At 40.2% G+C, this 22,153-nt stretch overlaps 1 protein-coding gene across 11 annotated transcripts in view; it reads right to left on the bottom strand.

Moving 5' to 3' along the window:
- FOXP1 (forkhead box P1) overlaps positions 1 to 22,153 on the bottom strand; it is a 598,922-nt gene that overhangs the window by 212,314 nt on the left and 364,455 nt on the right. For all 11 annotated transcript variants that reach the window (XM_057554352.1, XM_057554353.1, XM_057554350.1 and 8 more), the window contains one exon: positions 13,710 to 13,894. In XM_057554352.1, coding sequence (XP_057410335.1) covers positions 13,710 to 13,883 — 174 coding nt within the window. In that variant the 5' untranslated portion in view covers positions 13,884 to 13,894. The remainder of the gene's footprint in view (positions 1 to 13,709; positions 13,895 to 22,153) is intronic.

Raw genomic sequence — 22,153 nt, 5'->3', positions numbered from 1 at the left:
TAACTACCGTGCTAGGGCCTTTATGTATATTATTATTCAGTCTATTTGTCACATAAACCCTATCTACAAGTTATTTCTATTGCCCCATTTTACAGATGAGAAAAGTGAGGCTCAGACAGATTGGCATAACTCGCTCAACTTCTCGCATTCAGTAAGTGCTGGAGTTGGGTTTTAAACCTTTGTCAGTAGGATTCCGGAATGTCTCGAATGAAATGTTCCTCCTACCTTTTCTAGTTCCCTAGGGCAGTGAAATAAATCTCAAGTGGAAACAGCACACATTGGGTAAGCAACTAGGTATATTTGTATATGATTGTCACTACAATACGGGACAAAGTCCAAACAAACAAGGAAGGAACTTTGAATAGGGGAGCAGTGGAGAAATCTAAGTGCATTTTTTTTTTCATCTATACTCTTTCGATTGACAACAGATTGACTTTTGTCACACACTGATGGTGGTATACAAGGATGGCTAGTGGCTGTCAAATTTGTTGGTGGAAGCACCTAGAAGCTGGTGGAGAGACAGCACTAGGGAGAAGACGTGTCGCTGAAAACACAAACGTGTCATGGGAGAAAATCTTGTAACTACAAAAATTTATCCCTTGAATTCTGTACAAAAAAATTTTTTTAATATAAATATGTATAAGATATACTTATATATTTTATTTATATTATTGTATAAATTTATATTAAATTTGTATTATATTTCTATAAAATACTATATAAATATATTGCATAAAATACATATAAGTCTTGCTCAAGGGACAGGTATTCTCTGCCATTTCTATACACTCATAAAAGTTTTCAAACAGTGTGAATGTACATTACATAATAATAACTTCTAAATTATAAAGGCAATAAATATCACTGCAGAAATTTTAGAATATACAGAAAAATGAAAAGTATACAAAATAAAGTACAATCCCATAACTTGAGGACACGGGGAGTGGGAAGGGTAAACTGGGATGAAGTGAGAGAGTGGCAATGGACTTACATATACTACCAAACGTAAAATACCTAGCTAGTGGGAAGCAGCCGCATAGCACAGGGAGATCAGCTCGGTGCTTTGTGACCACCTAGAGGGGTGGGATGGGGAGGGTGGGAGGGAGGGAGATGCAAGAGGGAGGAGAAATGGGAACATATTGTATATGTATAACTGATTCACTTTGTTATAAAGCAGAAGCTAACACACCATTGTAAGGTAATTATACTTCAATAAAGATGTTTAAAAAAAAAAACAAAACTATTGGTAACTTTTTTTAATGGGCTTTTTCAGGTTTTTTTCTCCCACCAATTACTGTACTATAATTTTTTAAGTTAAAAATGTTTATGGGCTTCCCTGGTGGCGCAGTGGTTGGGAGTCTGCCTGCCAATGCAGGGGACACGGGTTCGAGCCCTGGTCTGGGAAGATCCCACATGCCGCGGAGCAACTAGGCCCGTGAGCCACAATTGCTGAGCCTGCGCGTCTGGAGCCTGTGCTCCGCAACGGGAGGGGCCGCGATGGTGAGAGGCCCGCGCACCGCGATGAAGAGTGGTCCCCACTTGCCGCAACTGGAGAGGGCCCTCGCACAGAGACGAGGACTCAACACAGTCATAAATAAATAAATAAATAACGTGAATTTCTAAAAAAAAAAAATGTTTATAATTGATAAAGTTATTAAATATTCTACAAGTGTGTGAGTCTTAATGGGTACTTATTACTTCTAACTTATGTATAACCATTTATTTAACCTTTCTTCTAATGTCAGTGATTTAGGGTAGTTTTTATTTTTTGTATCATAAATACTACCCTATCATAAATACTACCGTAATGAACATCTTCAGGTATAAATCTTTCCGTTTGCTTCACATTATTTCTGTAGGTTAAATTCCTCATGATGATGATGATGATGATGATGATGTTAAAGATAAGAATACCAGCCGCTAACATTTACAGACCCATATACTCAGAATATTAAACGCTATAATATCATTTAGTATTAAATGATATTATCATTCCCATGTGATGGATGTGTAAACGGAGGCACAGAGAAATTATCTGACTTGTGCAATCACCAAACTAGTAAGTGGCAGTGCAGAGTCACGACTCAGGCCAAACAAGCTGGCTCCATCATTTATGCCTTTAGATGCTCTGCCTTTTCCCGTGGTTATCGAGTGTGCCCTAGCCAGCAGCAGAGAATGGGTTAGAAGCACCAGAAATGCGAATTCTTGGGCCCCATCCCAGATCTACAGAATAAAGTACTCTGAGGGTGGGTCCTGCAATCTGTTTCAAGACGTCCTCTAGATGATTCCCATACATATAAAAAGTTTGAGAACCGCTGCTGAATGCTATACAATTGCTCAGTAAAAGCGTTACCCTGAATCAAAGGGCGTGACTGTTCTAAGCCTCCTGCTACACAACGCCAAACTGCCCCCAGAATGGGCTACACAAGTTTATATAAGCCACGTAAGGGGGTGCCAGGGCTGTATGCATCATTTATTGTAATCTCTGCTAATTTGGTCAAAGATCTTCCAACTAGTATATAGTGTTCTTCAGCTAGAAAAGTTCAAGAGTATGTAAACCTGGTGAATGCCTATGAATAAACATAAAATGACTCTCAGGACCTGTGCAGAGCGCTTTATATGACCTTACTTTCCAAAGTTTCCTTCAGAGCTGGCACTTATAGTGCTACATTTAAGATATCCAAGAACTAATTCCAGGGACACATTGGTAAGCATTTAGAGCCAAAAGAGGAAACCTTTTCCAAATTAGAGATAGGTTACTAATACACTTAACATTAATTAAACATAGAAAAATCTGGAAACATTTGTCAAAACACTGAACCAGCTAGCAAATCTAATTAACATGCAGTATGGGCTGTAGAGTGTTTTAATTGGGGGCGGGATGCACATGAAACTGTAATTGCAAAATTACACAAACACACACGTATACACACACTTTTCAGAGTGAAAGGTGCTCAGGTTTCATCAGATTCACAAAGGAGGGACCTTAAAAAGGTGAACAATATAACAATCATGGAATTAAAGATATGACCTGGGGCAGAGAAACCCACCCACCTGGCAGAGTAAAGAGATTTTTCACTAATTGGGAGATACTGCAGAATGATAAGTCACCTGATAACAAACTTAAAAGCAGAAACAAACAAGAAGGTAAGAAAAGAAAGAAGAAAGGCAGAAGGGAGAAAATACCAGGCCAATGCATTTTCTAGGAAAGACTGTCAGTTCATAAAAATAGCTGGATTGAGTAAAGATCTTCAAATTTGACAACTATTTTAAAATAAGGTACTATGGTTACAGTTGTTCTAGCTATATGATGAATAGAGGCGAATGAGCTAAGATTCAATATAAAAGTATGTGAAATAGGGACACCACCAACCAAATGACCAGCCTTGTCAGCTCTCATCTAATCTCTGGAAATCATACACTCAACTCAGGCAATGGTCTGTGTAAACAGATAGGCCCCGGACCATTTCCTGGAGACCAATCAACTCAAGATGCTGGCATCCAGCATAAAATGACCTCTACTTACCATATGCCTCCAGGCCTTCCACAATAGAAAACCACCCTTGCTTCTCACCAAATTAAAAATGACAAAATGGCAAAGATACATCTCTTGGCCACTTAGTATCTAAGTCATAAGCCAAATCCACATAGCTCAGTATATACCTTCCATTCATCATCTCCTGATTGAAAGGGTTAAACTAAATCAGCTGGTGTGCACATACTGAGTTACTGTTTCCTCAGTTTTATCAGTGTCTTCAAAAATTCCACCAATACAGGCACAAATAAACTCTTCCTCTCTGGGTTACTGAAGATTTATTGCTTAAATCACATATCTGTTGAATAATCAAGTTGCATCTCTTCCACAGCTTATCTTCATGTGCTTTGAAATTGTTATTACTATTTAATGCACATGTTTATGTCTTGTTCTAGTCCAATTAGCTCATGAACTTTACGAATGCAGGGAGATATTTAGGACATTTCTTTGCATCTTCTAGCCAACCAAGAGACTATGAACATAAGATATGCTACTTTTTAATGCTAATTTTCTTTGGTAGGAGAACCACGGCCAAAGATGTCTGCTCTTCAGGTGACTCAGTGTCCCACCCTCCATTTTCTTAGTAGGCTGGCTGATTATTCCTCTAACCACCAATTTTGCCGAAACTTTTCATTTGTAATATGCATACAGTTAAAGGATTAGAAAGCAGCTCTGCAGGTATGATGACAACTACCCGTTAATTTACCATTTTAGAAAATGCAAAAGAAGTCTTCAAGTATGAGATATATACATATACACGGATACTTCAGAAAAAAAGGAGGGAATGATCCTTCAGTTTTGTTACTTGACAATAAGAGTAGAAGGTTCTGGAAGGCAAATCTTGCCACGTCTGCCATTCACTAATCCAGGGGGTCAACAAACTTTTTCCATAAAGGACCAGGTAATAAGTATTTTAGGTTTTGTGAGCCATACATTCTCCGTTGCAACAACTCCCCTCTGCTGTGGTAGGGAGAAAGCAGCTGTAGACCAGAGAAAAAAGGGGCATGGCTGTATTCCAATAGAATCTTTATTTCAAAGAATAGGCAGCAGGCCAGATTTGGCCTCTGCCTTAGTTTACCGACCCGCAGTATGGTCTGCAGCCTCAAGACAGTGCTTTGTACCTAGAACTTACCCAATAAAGGTAATGGGTAATGAATGGCTGAGACAAGTTTAAAATAATTCCAGAACGCAATCTTGACAATTATAATTGTGAATCACTACATTACAGGATATCATCTTGACAATTATAATGGGGAATATCGCATACCCAGTTTATGCATGATGCTTTCTTTCCCTCTTACAGCATATTAATGGTACAGTAAGTCTGTACATAAATGCCCATAACATATCCGTAGAATACATGGCACAAACTTTGTGTTTGTAAGACAAGTGTAAATCTAACGAAATAAATCAGCAGATCATGATAAAAATGCATGTTGCCAAGGCATTTTCACTTAGTACCTTGGCATGTTGAATTTCTATTGCGTGGAAATGGAAATATCACCACGAGGAGGAAAAAAAATGAGGCAAGTTAAGTAATATCACAGTACTATTTATCATACACATTAGGACCAAAAATAGTCAGGAAAGAATGAGCATTATGTCATTCTCTCCCAGTCTTTAACCTTGAAAAGGGTGTTGAGTTCATAGAGAGGATAACAGGAGTCAATACAAGAGGCTATAAAGATGGAACTACTTCTTACCGTGCAACCTTGAAAAATTAACGCAATCATTACAACAATAAAAGGCTACTTTTGCCGTGTTCTAGGATGTTACGCCTTATTTCATTAAATTTTTCCAAAACTCTTTCTTCCTTTGGCTCTGAGAGGCCTGGCTCTGCTGTCGAGAAGCAAAAGACATTTTACGCACAATTTTCCCTCCACTAGAAGGAGGTATATTGTGCCCTTCAGTGAACATAAAATTGATATTATCATCTCTTAGTTTATATCTCACTACTTAACCTTCAGATTAAAAGTTATTGGATTTGAATGACTAAGACATCATGTCACCTTCCTTTCAATGTGGAGAGAGGGGTGTTGGGGGTGAGAGAAGGTACAGTGATAAAAACACCGATTTCAGAACAGCTGACGCTTTGCCACTCTTGACAAGCGACATGATTCTGACAATTACTTATGGTTGCGTGGATGAGAAAGGGTGTTTATAAACAGTCTACTTTAGGAAACTCTGCGGAAGACGAATATGCGTCAGGAAGTTCATTTTATTTTGGGTACAGTCTCAAAGGCACAGTCTAAAAATGGGGATACGGAGTTAATTCAGGGAGAACCTTAGGGTTACCAACTTCACAAAATAAAAAATCCTATCGCCTCCGAAGTCAGTATTCGCACTGTCAGTTTATAAAGAAGATACTGGAAAATACTCTCTTGAGAAGGATTAAAGAGAACAGAGCTTCCTTCCCTCCATCCACCTCTACGCAGGGCTCAACTTCAACTCACAAACAAGCCTTGCTCTCCCTCAGCAGTTGAATCTATACCCCCTAAATAGGTCTTCCAATAGCACCAACTGTTTAATAATTACACATTGTATTTTTCCAACAAAGGAAACACAACAGGCACTCCCTTCACCTTAAAAAAACAAATTCATCTAAGAAACCTGTGTCAATATGAGACACTTTATCAAAGATCTAACTTGGTAGTTTTGTTCTCGAAGAGAGATAAGCGCATTCCCTGATCAATAGGAACACAAGCAGTTTATCAGCACTTCCCATGTGACTTTTGGAAGATATACTCATTGGTAACTGGCAGAGGCTAAAGGGAAAATATTTGATAATTTTAATCTGAATAAACACATAAAATCAAAGTAGAGAGTTTGAGTGACATAGGAGGGTGTCTTTTTTTTAAACAGCCTTGAAACAAAAGTGGGACTTTTCCCAAAGAAATCCACCCTTTATTTACAAATTATGTTTGTGCTTTCTTTATCATATCATAATAACCGATTAGGAACAGGTAGAAAGGAGCTTGGCTTCTCCTCCCGCTGCCCTTCTCTGTTTCACGGTGCACTGTTTTGCCCGTCGTTCAGATTGGAAATCTTGAATCACCCCTCCTAACTCCCACTTCTTGATGCCCTCACATCTCCTATTCCAAAAGGCACTGTCGATTTGCCAACATGCCCTTGAATGCTTTCTCGTGACCCAGGCCTTCCTTTCTCTTTCTGTTCCATTCATTCACAGAGGCTAAGAACTACTCTCCGCCAGGTACTGTGCTCTGTGCTGAGGAATGAATATCAGGGGATGAGGAAGGCCTACCCCTGCGCTTATGGGGCTGACAGCTGACCAAGGGCTTCCAAAGCAGGAGGAGAAATGCAGGGAGCAAGGCAGGGTCAACAACATGGTGCCCTCAATGACATAGAGGCCAGGGTTGGTGTCCCATTGCTAAATCCAGGACCAAGTGCAATGGCCTTGTCACTACGATTAATCTCTCCAGATCTCTTTCCTTCCAAGCCAGGCCAGGTCCAACCTTCTTTTTTACCTTCCGTCCACCACCTCTTGGACGGCCTTTCTTTTCAGCTTGGAAACCTCCCCTGGCTTAGGAACTCAAGCCTCCCACACACTGAACTCGGTTCAGCTTCTCGCCACCTTCCCACCCCTCCAGGCTTACTTTTTAGGCTCCAGCCAAAGAGACTCCCAAGTGACGCTCCCATACTTTCCCAGCACCTCACATAGCAGTGTGGTCCCCATATTTCGTCACACATAGGTGTGACACCATAAAGATGAAATGAAAATAGGCAAACAAATGAACAAATGAACTTCAAGAAGTTGCAAGCTAAGAAACTAAGTTAAGACATGTTTTGCAGTCCATTTAGCAGCCGCCTTGAACCAAAGCTGAGGCCAGGCCAGTATGTGACACTCTCTTCACCACATTTTTGCGTGAGAGAGGAGGGGAAAAAAAATACAGTTGTATTTCCACGAACCAAATCAAACACAGTATTTAGCAAAGGGTCTCTGGAATGTTACAAGTAACACTTCATGATGACAATAGATTTGAGTTCAAAGACCAAGTGATGAAAAGAAACTTTCTAATATGGGGTTCAATTCCCTATATAAACTTCCTTTCTCCTGCTCCATCCACCACTTGCATTTATATTGCTATTCTACTTTGTCATAAAAGCAGTCACCTTGTAACCCTTTTTATCAAGCGATCTGTGCACTACCTAAAAGGACACTAGACTCCATCAGGCGAGCTATAGGTTTACATTACACAAACATACCAATTCTGCCTGTTCAGCACTAGTTGTCAATAAAGGCAGGCACTTGCAAAACAGCAAAGTAGGTTGCTTGCCTTCAGAGAACAGATAGGAGTCTGCCAGTTTCGCAAAACAAACTCTTTGCAATCACCGAAGCTAATCTGTCAACAAATTACCATTAAAGTCATCCCTCCTGAAAGTTCAAAAAGACATTTCTGATTAGACAAGAGATAGGGAGTATTTTTTTGTTTTACTCTTATTATTAGCTCACAGGTCAGGGCTGAAAATTACCTTCTCAAAGTAGCAATGCCTTTGCTTCAAGTCAAGAGGGTTACACTTCACTCATAGTGAAATGCAGCATCTGGGTTTCTAGTACTACACTCTCTTATGTACACGACTGTTTTTTTCTGGGCCATCTTAATTTTCAATGGAGAGATTAATGACACACAACTGTTCAGAAATCAGAACTTGAAAGAATTTCATACAAGGCTCACATCCCCAGTTACATAAATCTTTGACAACAATATTTGGATGGAAGGCAGACCTAAACAACAGAGTAGAGAACTAAATTTAGCATTCAGGGGGAAAGATGCCTTTTCCAGAAATAGCCACAAAAGGAATTGAGAAAAAGTGCAAGTCTGTTATTGTTGTGGTTGCTTTTTCTTTATTTGTCGGAATTATCTGAATTCCTGTCTGTTTCATTTCAATTTGTTTGATTTTCGCTAACATTTTGGTGGCACTGATTCCTACAAAATATTTTTGACCAGCAATATTGTCTGTAATATTTGAACTCTACCTTGTATGCCAGAAGAGGCTATCTGAGCAGAGCAATTCCTTTAAATTTTTTTAATTTTATAATTTAAAACTATAGCTTGGGTCTTCATCTATGAGTGAAGGAAGGCACTGGCCCCTATCACAATCCCCAGCCCCATGAGGGCACTTAATAAAGATGAATAATCTCTTCTTCTTCTGTACTTTCTTCTGCAAGCTTCCCTCTTAGGATACAAAGATGCTGACCATCTTTACCCTTCTAATGGCATCCAGAGACCCTCCCTTTCAGACACAGTCCCTGGCTGCTACAATGGGAATTTGAGGGGATTCCCTACAAAGTTCATAAGCAACCTTTTTCAAAGAAAAAGAGAATGGTAAGGCTGAACTGGCCACTGACACCTCATCTTTGCACCTACGGATACATACCTAATCACCTGGGCTTCCCTCTGTAGAAGGGTAAACAAGCAAAGGGTGGCCACTGGAATTTAACACGGTCCCCCACAGAAAGATGGGGGAGAACGAGAAACAAAGGGAGGGCCCCTATCATACGACCTTACTGCCCATCCAAACACTGACAGCTATTTCTTCCAGGCATTGTTTTCTACAGAGGCACTGAAAATTTGAAATGTTGGTAGGACATTCTCCCTGTTCTGTTCGCTAACCACTAGTAACTTAAGTCACAAAAACTAAAGGAAGGGATTCATTCTGCCATTTTGACAACAAAGAGAAGAATTTCTGAGCATCTCTGGTCCTGTGTAATGACTCATCTTTTACCTCCTTCAGTGGCTCAGTGGCAAAATTCAACCCAGTGTATCCTCCTCCTTCTCGTTCATGATTTTGCAGAAGCTCCCTGTCCTTTCTATTTCTTTTACCTCCTTAACAGTCACTGACTGTTTTTTTCTTTTAAATTATTAACGTGAAACATGTACGTCTTTTGGGCTAAAAGGTCCAATACCTTAAACCAAATGTCAAAGAAGCAATATGAAGTAAACACGTCACTTGTCCACACTCTCCAAATAATATATCTTTGAATTCCATATTTAGTTTATTTTTTTTTAAATGTTCTTCTCACAGACTACTTGTAAACCGCCCTTCTCATATAAAACGACAGCCATACCTCAACACTCTAGCAAGCAAAGCTCTCCCTACACTGATTTGCAGACAATAAAAGTGCCAGGTGGTACCAAAAAAAAAAAGAAAAAAGAAAAAAAAGAAAAAAAGCCCATCATTAAATGGAATGTTGTTAAGAAATAGCTGTTTTATTTAACAGCTATTCATTTTTATTGAATAAACATTTTCTAGTATGCATTCTGTTAATTGACCTGACAGCATATGCTGTATATGGAGAAACTTCTAAACATTATGCTCTATGTAATATGCTTATCTGAAAAAGCTCTCATTTGCAGCAATATGGAAATAAAATCCTGCTTTCTAAAATTCAAGACTTTTAAAATGCATTAATCCACACAGTTTGTGAAATTGCTCTGGACATTTTAAAATCCTTTCTTTAAGAAAGAAAGAAAAAAAAAAACTTTAGTAATTGGTAATAGTATTTGTTGCTGAGTTTCATAATGGAGTAGTCCATATCCAATACAGAACTTTCACGGACCTAGAAATGGGACAGGGATAATAGGAAATAAAAAGCAGTGATGGTACTGGGTAAAGAATTATTCAATGGCTAAAAGAAAATGTTCGGAAGCATTATCAAATTATATTATTAGAAAACTATTGTTATAAGAGTTTCATGCCCCAGATATAAGTAGAGTTGAAACATTACAGAGATAATACATTTAGTTTTGAGGAAGGAAGACAGTTTGTGAGTGTGTGGGCAGGCTCCTCCAGCTAATGGTAGCACCTCTCCTTGGCCGATGGCTTCTGAGTGATGATGGCAACTTCCAGAAAAGAATCACCAACTCCACTGCCTAGAGGGTACAAGTCACCAAAGGTACTGGGTGGGAACTCAGGCTGACTGCCAGGCTATAGGCTCCCTGACTTAGTAGCAATTCATCTCCCAACAATCGTTACCCTTGTAGGAATACTGGCCACGGTTACCAGATCTGCTGATTTTTCAAGAGAAAATGGAAAAGCCAGATTTCTCCCATTTTTCTAGGTGGTCAACAACATAATTAAACACACACACACACACACACAAGTCTGTCTGGACCCAATTTAGCCAACCTATAGACCAAACCCAGCACAGAAGTCACTCACTTCACAGCGAATCTTTGTGAAAGCTCTCCATCCTGAAAGGGCACTTGCTCTCATTCGTAATTATCTTTGGTAATATCGATCAAACATGGAGAGGCTTGCATTTATGTATTTTAAATCCTGGCACTAGGTAAAAATTCTCCCTATATCGTCAATGATCGTACTGGTGCAACTGGAAAATCCTAGAACATTCAGTTTCATACACAGCATAATTAACTCATTTTTATACCAAGTCCTTTTAAGCCGGATCTTTTTGTTCCATGGACTTCTAACATATTTTACAGTTCTAATTCTCTTCCACTGTCCTACATTAATCAAAGCTGTAACCCCTGTTGTCTTTGTACTACAGAGTCAGAATGTGCCCCTGGCGAGGAATGGGGGAAAAGTCAACAGGAATTAAATTTCAGTGCAACTGTTTACTCAACTGTGGCCTGCAGTTATTGAAATTTTATCCGTGGTTTTGTGTGACTACCGCAGTAATGAATTCAGCATGGCTGTGATTTTCTCATTGCTGGTATTCTCACTTCAAGTAAAAACCTGTAGAATAAAAATGACGAAAACAACCCACGTCCATCACGCTGACGTTCGGATTTCTCCAAACTGTTTAATTGTAGCAGTTTTCAGTCTGTTAGAAAACTGAGGATGCGAGTCCCGTAAAACTTTTTTCAATCCTGTCAGGGGTTTTTTTTCTTATTTCATCTACAGATTTTCCTTCCCCCCAACAACCTGTTAAGAGCCTCATCATACACTTAGGGAAGTCACACAGCTGTCAGTATTTTATTTTAAAAGACCAAAAAGGCCTGCCAACCACAATATGCGGGGTTTTAGCCACAATGATAGACCCAACTGCTTTTTTCCTTCCCAAAACATATCCTTGGCAATTAGAAATAAAATTGTTATAAAAATATTAAAAGCACTTCGAAGCACAATCAAAAGGTGTTGACTTTTATATCAATAACCCGTAACAACATAGTTTCCAAAGTGGTCACAGCCGAGATAAAGAGGGGAGACATGAATAACTAATTTTGCTACTGATGGTTTTCAAGGAAGATGCTGTTAAAATGCATGTATACAACTTTCTTCTGTGAGGTTAACTTGTTGTTGCTGTTTGTGGGGTCAGGCTGTGTCTGTGTGTGTGTGTGTGTGTGTGTGTGTGTGTGTGTTGATGGTATAAAAGTAAAGTTTTTGGCTGGCTTACGACTTTGAGATAGTGGATGATTTTCAGTTTTTCAAATAAAAATCAGAAGAAGTTCATTTTCATTTATCCAGTTAACATACTCTAAATACTAATTACTCGGGGTTCATACCACATCAGTCAATAGCCCCACTTCAACCGCTCCATAAAGAAACAGTTGACCTTGGCCTCTGTATGGTAAGGGCACAGAAAGTGGCAAACCAAATGACCAACTATTTATTCTCAACAGAACCATAAACATCTGAGAATATCAAATGAACAAATACACACACAAACACATGGATACCTTTCTACCATATACTGATAGTTTTTGTCAATAACCGCATTGGGTGGAATTTGGCCATTTGCACTAATCCAAGTACCCAAAGTTTATACACAACATACATCATAAATCCCAGCTGATGTGACGCCCAGGAAGCAGGCACTACCGGATTTGAGCTGCCACTAAAAGAGAGATCAAGTCACTTCAAGTCCTCTGAATTAAGACCTTAGCTTGTCTGTTAGTTTCCTTCTCTTTCTCTCTGTTGTATCTTTCCCCGACAGATTCCATTGTCTCATGCTGGTTCCACCAACTTCTGATAGACTAACAATCTAATGGTTCCTTATTTGTAAAAAATTCTTAGTAAGGAGAAAATAATCCATGTTTTAGAGCCTGTCAAAGGCTATATCCCTAAAACAAGGAGGGACTGCCTTGGCTTCTCTGATACAGATTCCAAGAAAATGGTTTGAGAAAAGGTTTGTGTTTTTCTTTCTCTTCCCTCAACCCCCAACAATTTCTGTTTCACTCAGAAAGTCCAAAGATGCACCATTCTTTTTACACCTTTTTCCAAATGGCACCATTACTTTGTACTGAATAAATGAATCAAACACTACAATGCAACAAAAATCATCCGTTAGCATTAACGAAAACAAACAATATTTCCTAATTACAAGAGTGGCTGGGAAAACAATGCTTATCTTCAAGCAGATGCTATTTACTTATTTCAATCTGCATCAACGCTGGCCACACAATGCCATTTTCTGGGTCACACCCTTTACCATTTGGAAATATTTTACCAGTCACTCCCAGGTACCCACTTAAATGCCTACAAAGGATATAACACCGTGAGTACATCGCACCTTACGTGCATTTTGGGGAGCCACCACTAAGACAGAATTTAAAACATTAACAGGATTTAGTCACATACCAACTGCCATATGTATGTAGGAAACATCTGTAAGCGGCCCATCTCCCTAAATTCCTCCAGGTAGCAGCAAGCAGTTTCTCACACCGATGCCTATGTTATTGATGTCTTGTTATCTACCCAATTCCGCTTCGGTTATTTCCATTTATTTCTATTCTCCTAAGTCACCTACTTTTCTCTCTTATAGCCCTCATTTCTCTTTTACCCTTGATCCCTTATTTTGTTTCTCTCATCATAAGGCTTAATAAGCCTATGTATCTATTTTTTGATTCAAGCTCTGGGAACCATTTCTCCAAAGATTTGTTTTATTGCAAGTAGCTAAACTTTAGGCTGACGCATTAGAGGCTCAAAGGAAGTGGCCAGGGGTCCACCCAACCTCATTTTCAACCACCTTTCCCCAAGACAGAGGGGGCTTCCAAGACTCTACTTCTCAAGCCCTTGGCAGTTCCGTCTCTTAAACCCAGTCACTGGGGCCCTGGTGCGCTAGTGGCTTCAAAGATGCTGCTTACAGTCGGAGAGCCGGTGAGCACCAGGCATTCGCAGCGGTTAAACATCAGGGTAAGCGGTAGCATTGGCACCCACCGCCCTCCACGGCCCCCGCTCCAGAGCTCAGTACCTGCTGCTGCTGCACGTGGGCCAGATCGGCCGCCCCCACGTCCACGGCCGGCGTCTCCCCGTTGGGCCGCCCTTCCCGGAGACCGCCGCACTCTAACAAGTGGTTGCCGCCGCTTGACCCATTCTGGATGGCTGAACCGTTACTTTTCGTCTCAGTCCCAGATTCTTGCATCATGACTCAAAAACCTGGTAGAAGGATTTTTAGGAGGGAGCCGGGGAGAAAGAAAAAAGCAGCTGTTAGCACAGTTGTTATACATTAGGAGAAGGGCCCTGCCTTCAGTGTTGCCAAAATCTGTAAACAGTTGTCATTTCCTTTCACTCACGTTACCCCTTAGAAATGGTCCAATTGCCTAGTTTTTGAATACAGAACTGTATAGCACAGGGAACTCTATCAGTATTCTCTAACAGCCTAGACGGGAAAAGAATCTGAAAAAGAACAGATGTATGTATATGGATAACTGAACCACTCTGCTGTACACCTGAAACTGACACAACATTGTAAATCAACAGTAGTCCAATATAAAATAAAAATTAAAGTAAAAACTTGAAAAAAACAAATTCAAGTTTTACTAGTATTGTTCTCTATATGTTATCTTTTTCCCCTTGGAAAAAAACAATTATTTTCAGGTGAACCTAGAATTTATGGTTAAATTTCTGTGATTATATCTGGATGCTTTGCTCGAAAACTGGTAAGTCATTCTGTTCAGCATATTAAGTGTAACATTAAATTTTAGTATATGCAGGCTCTGTGTGGTGTGTTACACTCTTAGAGAAATATTCTCCAAATTCAGGCTATCAGAAGATGACACACATTACCAATAGGTCCCCTGAGGTAATCCGTGCTGAAAACCCTTACAACTCAAAACCCAAAAAGCACTTTACAGATTCACACTCCTTGGACTCATGCAGGTATTGAAACTCTTCAAAAGTGGCCTTTCCAATAAGATAGGCCTCTTTGAGGGAGAGGGAAAAAAACCTCCCCACTTTTCAGAAGCTAAACAAATTAGACTCTTATCTTTGCCTTATGGTTAAAATTCTCCTGAGAAGTCCCATTCAAAGTTAGGTGTTTCTCATACTGGATTCCTAACCTCTAGCTTGGTTTAAGGCCTGAAAGGTCTGGGCCTCTTATGTTTGTTTTGGAGAAAACGTTGCCTAGGCAGACCAAAGAAAAGTTCTGAATCTGAAAGTACTAAACATCAAATTTAAAAAAAAAGAGAGAGAGCTATAGTAGTCCCCCCCTTATCCAGAGGGGATACGTTCCAAGACCCCTAGTGGATGCCTACTGAATCCTATATATACTATGTTTTTTCCTATACATACATACCTAAGACAAAGTGTAATTTCTAAATTAGGCGTGGTAAGAGATTAACGATAATGACTAACAAGAAAAGAGAACAATTATAACAATTACTATAATGTAAGTTATGTGAGTGTGGTCTCTCTCTCTCAAAATATCTTGCTAGACATATTTAATGCCTTTTCCATCTTAAATAAGCACTTATCACGCACTATGGCCATAACGTTTGCCGCTCCAGGTATGACAGCAAAACCAGCATGAATTTCTTTTTTCTTGATTCGTTCTTCCCACAGATCTTAGCAACTTCACCACGTGATTTTTTTTCCTTTTCTTATTACGTTGAGAACTTTCACCTTCTCTCTCAAAGGAGGCGATTTATGGCTTCTCCGTGGCACATTCAAATTGCCGCCATCACTAGTCTTGCGCTTTGGGGCCATCATTAGGTAAAACAGATGTTACTATTTTACTTAAGGTGTAACAGGTGAACACGGGCACTGCGATACTAAGACACAACCAAGATGGCTACTAAGTGACAAATGGCTGGGAAACGCTGGACAAAGGGGGTGACTCCCAGTGGGTTGGAGCAGGATGGTGAGACTTCATCACGCTGAGAATGGCGTGGAATCTAAAACTTAAGAACTGTTTATTTCTGGAACTTTCCATTTAACATTTTTGGATTGAGGGTAACAAGCCTCAGAGAGCGAAGCTGTGGATGAGGGGGGACAACTGTAAGTCCAAGACAAGTCGCTAGAGAATGTGGCCTTTGTGTAAATACATTTCACACTCCTCGTTGCTCTCTGGGTACAAAACCATGATCCCAAGGAGCCAATTCAGCTCTCAGTAAAGATGTCCAATTATGACAAAAGACAATAGTTGCTAATATCAATTATGACAAAAGACAGGTAATATTTGCTAATATCAATTGTGACCACTTATCGATCACCAGTGTTGTGCTGGTCCCGACTGCAGGCGATTTATATGTATTCTCCTATTTAGTTCTCAGGACAATTCCTAGCCCCAGTTTCTAGATGAGAAAACTAAGGCTCTCTGAGACTTATTTTAATTTGCCCAGTAAATATCATAGCTACTAGTGGTGGAACCAAGATTTGGACAAATTCAGTCTGACGTGTTTTCTTAAAGTTGAGGTGAGGCGGGGGAAGGCAAACAGTGAAGACGCCAGGGTCACACTTCAAGTAGAGAGGCCAGAAAAAACAAGAGTCACTAAAGGAAGATGGCAGCTCAAACGTCCAAGCTGAGAAATGCCCGTATAATTAAGACTTTAGTAAAATGTGAAACACCAATCCTAGATAAAAAGGGGGGAAGATAAGTTGGTTGGGAGATTGAAATTGACATATACACACTACTATATATAAATTACGTAACTAATGAGGACCTGTTGTATAGCACAGGGAACTCTACTCAGTGCTCTATGATGGCCTACATGGGAAAAGAATCTAAAAAAGAGTGGATGTATGTATATGTATAACTGGTTCACTTTGCTGTACAGCAGAAACTAACACAACATTATAAATCAACTATACAATTTTTATATTAATAAAAACTAATTTAAAAAAGAAGGGCAGAAAACTTCTAAACAAACTGATTCAAATCATGGAAAGACATATGTACCACCAGTGTTGCAGATTTCTCCCCCCACACATGAAATATGTGACAACAGGGAAATTTAAACACTCTGGGCATCTTTAGAGGAGGTTGCCTTCTTGCTAGGATTGGTTTTAAGTCTCTTTTCTATAAACTCGTACAAAAAACAAATGGAAAAATTAAAGCAGAAAAATTCCTATCTGTCTTTATTTCCTTTCAGTGCAAAGTATTACCCAACGTAACTACAAACTTCATAAACCCAGAAGACATATCTTTTTTTTAAAGTTAATCCAATTCTGAACTGGATTAAGAATGGCATTTTTTGTTAACAGGTGGGAAACAAACTCAGACACAACAGCTGATTCACTCTCGTCTCTTTACATCAGATATTTCAGTGATTATAGTCCTTTAAAAATTGTGTTCATATTCTTACTGTCTGCAGAGTAAAGAATCTACCAAAAAACAACTAAAACTTTCTCCAGTATGCAAGAACCAGGCAAAATGCAAGTACCTAGTTTATCGCCCAAAAATAAATAAATAAATAAATTTGTCAAACGTAGGTACTTTTTCCCCCAACATTTTAGTTTCTCTGCCACAAACTTGCCCATATATATAGAAGCTTAGGAAAAGACAGTGTTCAGGGATTTAAGGAACAGAACAGTTGTCTTACTGGTGAGCAAGGAAACCCATTTAATTATTAGGATATATCACAAGCATAGCTGAAGGAAAAAGAAAAAAGTTTTTAACCTTCCACAAAGCCTATCCATTACAGGGGTTTCCCACCCCACAAAGACAAAAGCACTGTCTATACCTAAACTCTATACCTGCCCTCAGAATGGGGCATATTTAGCCAAACAGCCTGTCCTCAGGGGGCAGAGCTACAGGTAAAATGCTGCTTTCAAACCACGTGACCATCAGGACCCCAGACCTGAAGACAGGTGTCGGTCGAAGAGACCCCGCTCCTGTTTCCGGAGTTTGACACCATCATGGTGGGTGGAGTAAGAACTATCCCCAGTGCACAATTTGATGAGAAGGGTTTGGTCCATGCAGTTCCAAAGAAGACTGCCAAGTCCTCCAGCACAAGTTTTGCAGGCATCAAGCCAAGCAGCTTGGCTTGCGAACCAGGTTTGTGAGAGTGCAGGCTTTGGGACCAAAATTGCATAAAGGATTATTTTGGTCCGAGGATGTCCTTAATTAGTCAAGTGCTAACAGTAGTATGTCAGTTGGAAGATTTAAATTTTCCCATAATCTCCCACACCAATCAGGAGAAAACAGGTTTTTTGAAAAGCACATGTGAAAAATGAGGAGTGTCAATGTCTAAGAACATTTCTAACAATATCTGGGCTGGCAGTTTTTCTTTCTATGGAATGTTCCAAGCCATTTAATAAGCCTTTATATCTGTGTCATGCTGCACAAACGACAAAGCCCTCTTATGTACTTTTCAAACGCAGAAGAATTCTCTGAGGGAGAAAAAGCAGGGAATGCTATTCCCATTTTACAGATAAGAAAACTAAACCTCAGCAGGTTAAGGAAGAGATGCCGCCAGAATCGCTCCCCCTTGCAGACGTGAACTTGTCCGTTCAAAAAATGGTGAGAGAATTTCCAGTTTGCAAAGTCCTGTGCTAGGTGGTGACGCAAAGTATATCGAGGGAAAGAAAACAGAGTCAAGACCCAAAAAGACAACAATGAGGGTGGCAGGTAGACAGAGAAAAGCATCTAAAATACAAAGCTGAAAGTGTGAGCATTCTTTAGCGAACCACTGTATTTGTCTCTTTCTACTGAGTTTTACAATTTTAGCATCACCTAAAGCAAGTCATGGGAGAGGCATCTGTGTTTTCTAACATAGCATGCTGGACCCTCTATTCTTCCGTGCTTGTCCCAGGCACCCAGTGTGCATAACCTCCGCTTCCCTCTGGGACACCCTAGAACCAATGAACTGCTTTGCTCGTGACAAATTGAAAACAACAAACAGCGCACAACCACCCAGAGTGCCTGAATAGGAAAGACATGGCACCTGGAGGGCACGGCCATGCCATACCCACTCGTAAGTCCTTTCTGGAGAAACAAAGCCCCAACCTTCCTCTGGCTTTCTCTATGGTTTCTCTGAAGGCGCGGGGCGTGTTTAAATCACATATGATCCATTCAACACAACCTCACAAAAGCTGATGCTACAAATCGCACAGATGTCGGAAAGCTTAAGGAAGCCAAAATGGCCCGCTTCTCGTCTTGCTTGGAAACATTACAGAGCTACTGATTTCAAAAGATCGATTTTTATGCTGGAGGGACTTGTAGGAAGGATAAGAACTGAGTTTAGCGTGCTTATTTATTGTCGTTGCCAACAGAGCTGCTCTCTGGAAGTATTCTGGAAAATTCATAATATCCTGGCCAATGTATTTATAGTAAATGAAAGCAATGCTTTCTTATTATGATTATTTCCTTGGTTACAGTGTTGATGCTGAAAATTTAAGGAAAATAAAGCCCTTGTTATCATGCTTGTGAAAGATTTTAAGCTAACAAAAAGTTCAGTCTTGATTTCAGGGCAGTTAATTAAGGTTGACCAAGTCAGGCAGAAGTAAATTAACTTGGCTGATCAATTATTTATATGAAGCAGAATAAATGCCCTTAAAGAACTTGGTCTGTTCATGAAAGGATGTGTAAATTAAACTAAACATAGTTTTGTAAAATATATTTCTACGTCTGTGGGGAGAGGAGAAGAAAAGTTAACGGTGAAACCACTTTTTAGGAAAATGATTAGAGTGATTACACGGTCCTCCTCCCACCCAAAAAAGAAAACTCCTCTTTCTCATTGTTCATCCATGTGTGAGGACAGAAGGAAAATGGCATGCATTTTGAAGAGATAACAGAAGCTTTGAGGAAGAAAAAAAAAAAAAAAGAAGGAAGGATGGAAGTGACGGAGGAAAGGAGGAAGTGGGGAGGAAGAGGACAACTCTAAAAATGGAGAGACTATGTGAATTCCTATACAAGCATCCCTCAGAGACGTTGCAGGTTTGGTTCCAGACCACTGCCACAAAGCGAATATCGAACAAAGTGAATACCGCAATAAAGCGAGTCGCAATTTTTTTTGGTTTCCCAGTGCACATAAGAGTTACGTTTCCGCTATACTGTAGTCTAATAAGTGTGCGATAGCATTATGTCTGAAAAACAAGGTACATCCCTTAATTAAAAAATACTTCATTGCTGAAAAATGCTAACCACCATTTGAGCCTTCAGGAAGTTGTAACCTTTTTTTGCAATAGTCATATCAAAGATCACTGATCATAGATCACCTGAACAAATATAACAATAATGAAAAAGTTTGAAATCTGGCAAGAATTACCAAAATGTGACACAGAGACACAAACTGAGCAAATACTGCCGAAAAACATGGGGCCGACAGACTTGTTCGACACAGGGTTGCCACAAACCTACAATTTATAAAAAAAAGAAAAAAAGAAAAAAAAAAGAAAAATGCAGTGTCTGTGAAGTGTAATAAGGCGAAGTGCAATAAAAGAAGGGTATGTCTGTATTCTGGAAATCTTGAACACGTTCTGACGCCATCATCAGTTACTCTCCACACAGGGTTTGCAGGCGGGTCAAGGAGGGTGGGAGTCAGGCTAGCTCTTGTTCTAAAGAAGTACTCTTTGGGACTTCCCTGGTGGTGCAGTGGTTAAGAATCCACCTGCCAAGGCAGGGGACATGGGTTTAATCCCTGGTCCGGGAAGACCCACATGCCGCGAAACAGCTAAGCCCGTGCGCCACAACTACTGAGCCTGCGCTCTAGAGCCCACGAGCCACAACTACTGAGCCTGTGCGCCACAACTACTGAAGCCCGCGGGCTGCAACTACCTAAGCCCGCATGCCTAGAGCCTGCACTCCACAACAAGAGAAGCCACCGCAATGAGAAGCCCGTGCACCGCAACGAGGAGTAGACCCCACTTGCCGCAACTAGAGAAAGCCCACGCGCAGCAATGAAGACCCAACGCAGCCAAAAATTAAAAAAAAAAGAAGTACTCCTTAAAATCCTCATGTTGCATCATGAAGTTTCAAAATAGTGATCATGTTCATGTGGTTCAGGAAAGAAGAAATAAAACCTGTCTGTATTAAGAATATAAAGCCAACATACACTTCTGGGTCTCAGCAGGTAAATGATCTGGTTCCCTTTAAATGTGCAAACGATTTACCTGGCAACACGATACACACCTAGGAGTTTTAAGGTGTAGCTAAGGGGATCACCCCCCATCGTAGTTCAGTGGGGTGGCCTGGGAAACTAAACCACCCGGTAGTCTTACTTACTCTCATTCAAGTCAGGGAATCAAGCCGCAGAAAGCATCCAGATGGAAGTTAGAACCTCTCGGTAGAAGGCTTTACATTTCCTAAGGTGAGACACATGCTTTTCAATCGTTCACCCTTTACCTGGCAAGATGCTACTGGAGCAGGTGGCAGTGAGGAGATGAAGGGCTGGTGGAGGGGATTACAAGTGAAATGTAGGGGTTAAGGAAGCGGGTGATGGAGGGGCCTCGACTGGCCCCAAGATACTGAATGACTGTCTACAAGTGGTGGGCTCATAGCATACTCTCAAAGATAAAACAAGAAGGAGGAGGGGGCGAGGAAGAAAAGAACAGGTGAAACAGAGTGACCACACCTGATTATTTTCTCATCCAAGAGCACTTTGGCAGGCTGTCAATGATCCCTTCAGACACCTCCGTCTGTCCGTCCACTGCCCCACTGGCAGGAGTCCCATTTCATGGAAGGACCATCCAAGAGCCAAGTTTAGGAAGAGAAGTCAGGGTGCTGACTGCGCTGTGAAGGCACCATCTTCCAATACCAAATTTTCATAATTATAACGGAAAGGCGGAAAATTTTCTAACGCATGGCAGTTCAAAAAGTAATCAAGGGAAGGAGCCGGAGGGCTATTTTAATATATGCAAAGCTAGTGACCCACAGTAAATGGGAAGTAAGCCACAATGAATACAAAGTAACGCACACAGACTGAAGTCCTGGTCTGATGAGAGACGGCTAAAATTAACACCCAATTAATTTCCGAATTGACAAACAAATGAAACCCATAAATCTACTTTCTCATTAATTTTCTCGTGGTATAATTTAAAGCAGTACTATGAGGGCAAAAACTGAGCATTATCCATCATAAATACCAAAAAGAGAGCACTGTAACACCATAAATTATGCATATTACCTGTTGTTAAAAATGATTTATGAATTATCAACTTTACAATGCACTGTAGATATCTAGATCTATCTTAAAAAATCCGAAATTTCTTCTTAAAGAGGAAAAAGTTCAGGAGCAATGAAATGGTCAAAAGCATGTTAAAAAAAAAAAAAAGTGGCCACTTATTTAGTCATATGGGAGGATCAGGGCAAAATTGGAATCTTCATAGATCTTAGGTTAGAAGGGATTGAGAGGATCAGGCAGGTGATGGGCTGGGCCTCTCGGGGAGGAGAAGAAATAAATAAGGTCCAGAAGCACCCCTCCTAGGAGGCACTGGCATTTGTGTGTTAAAGGAGCTACCTATCCCTCTGCCCTTCAA

The sequence above is a fragment of the Balaenoptera acutorostrata genome, chromosome 10 (assembly GCF_949987535.1).
Source record: "Balaenoptera acutorostrata chromosome 10, mBalAcu1.1, whole genome shotgun sequence".
Classification (NCBI taxonomy): Eukaryota; Metazoa; Chordata; class Mammalia; order Artiodactyla; family Balaenopteridae; genus Balaenoptera; species Balaenoptera acutorostrata.
Note: the sequence above shows the minus strand (reverse complement) of the source record. Positions and strands in the feature narration are given on the sequence as shown.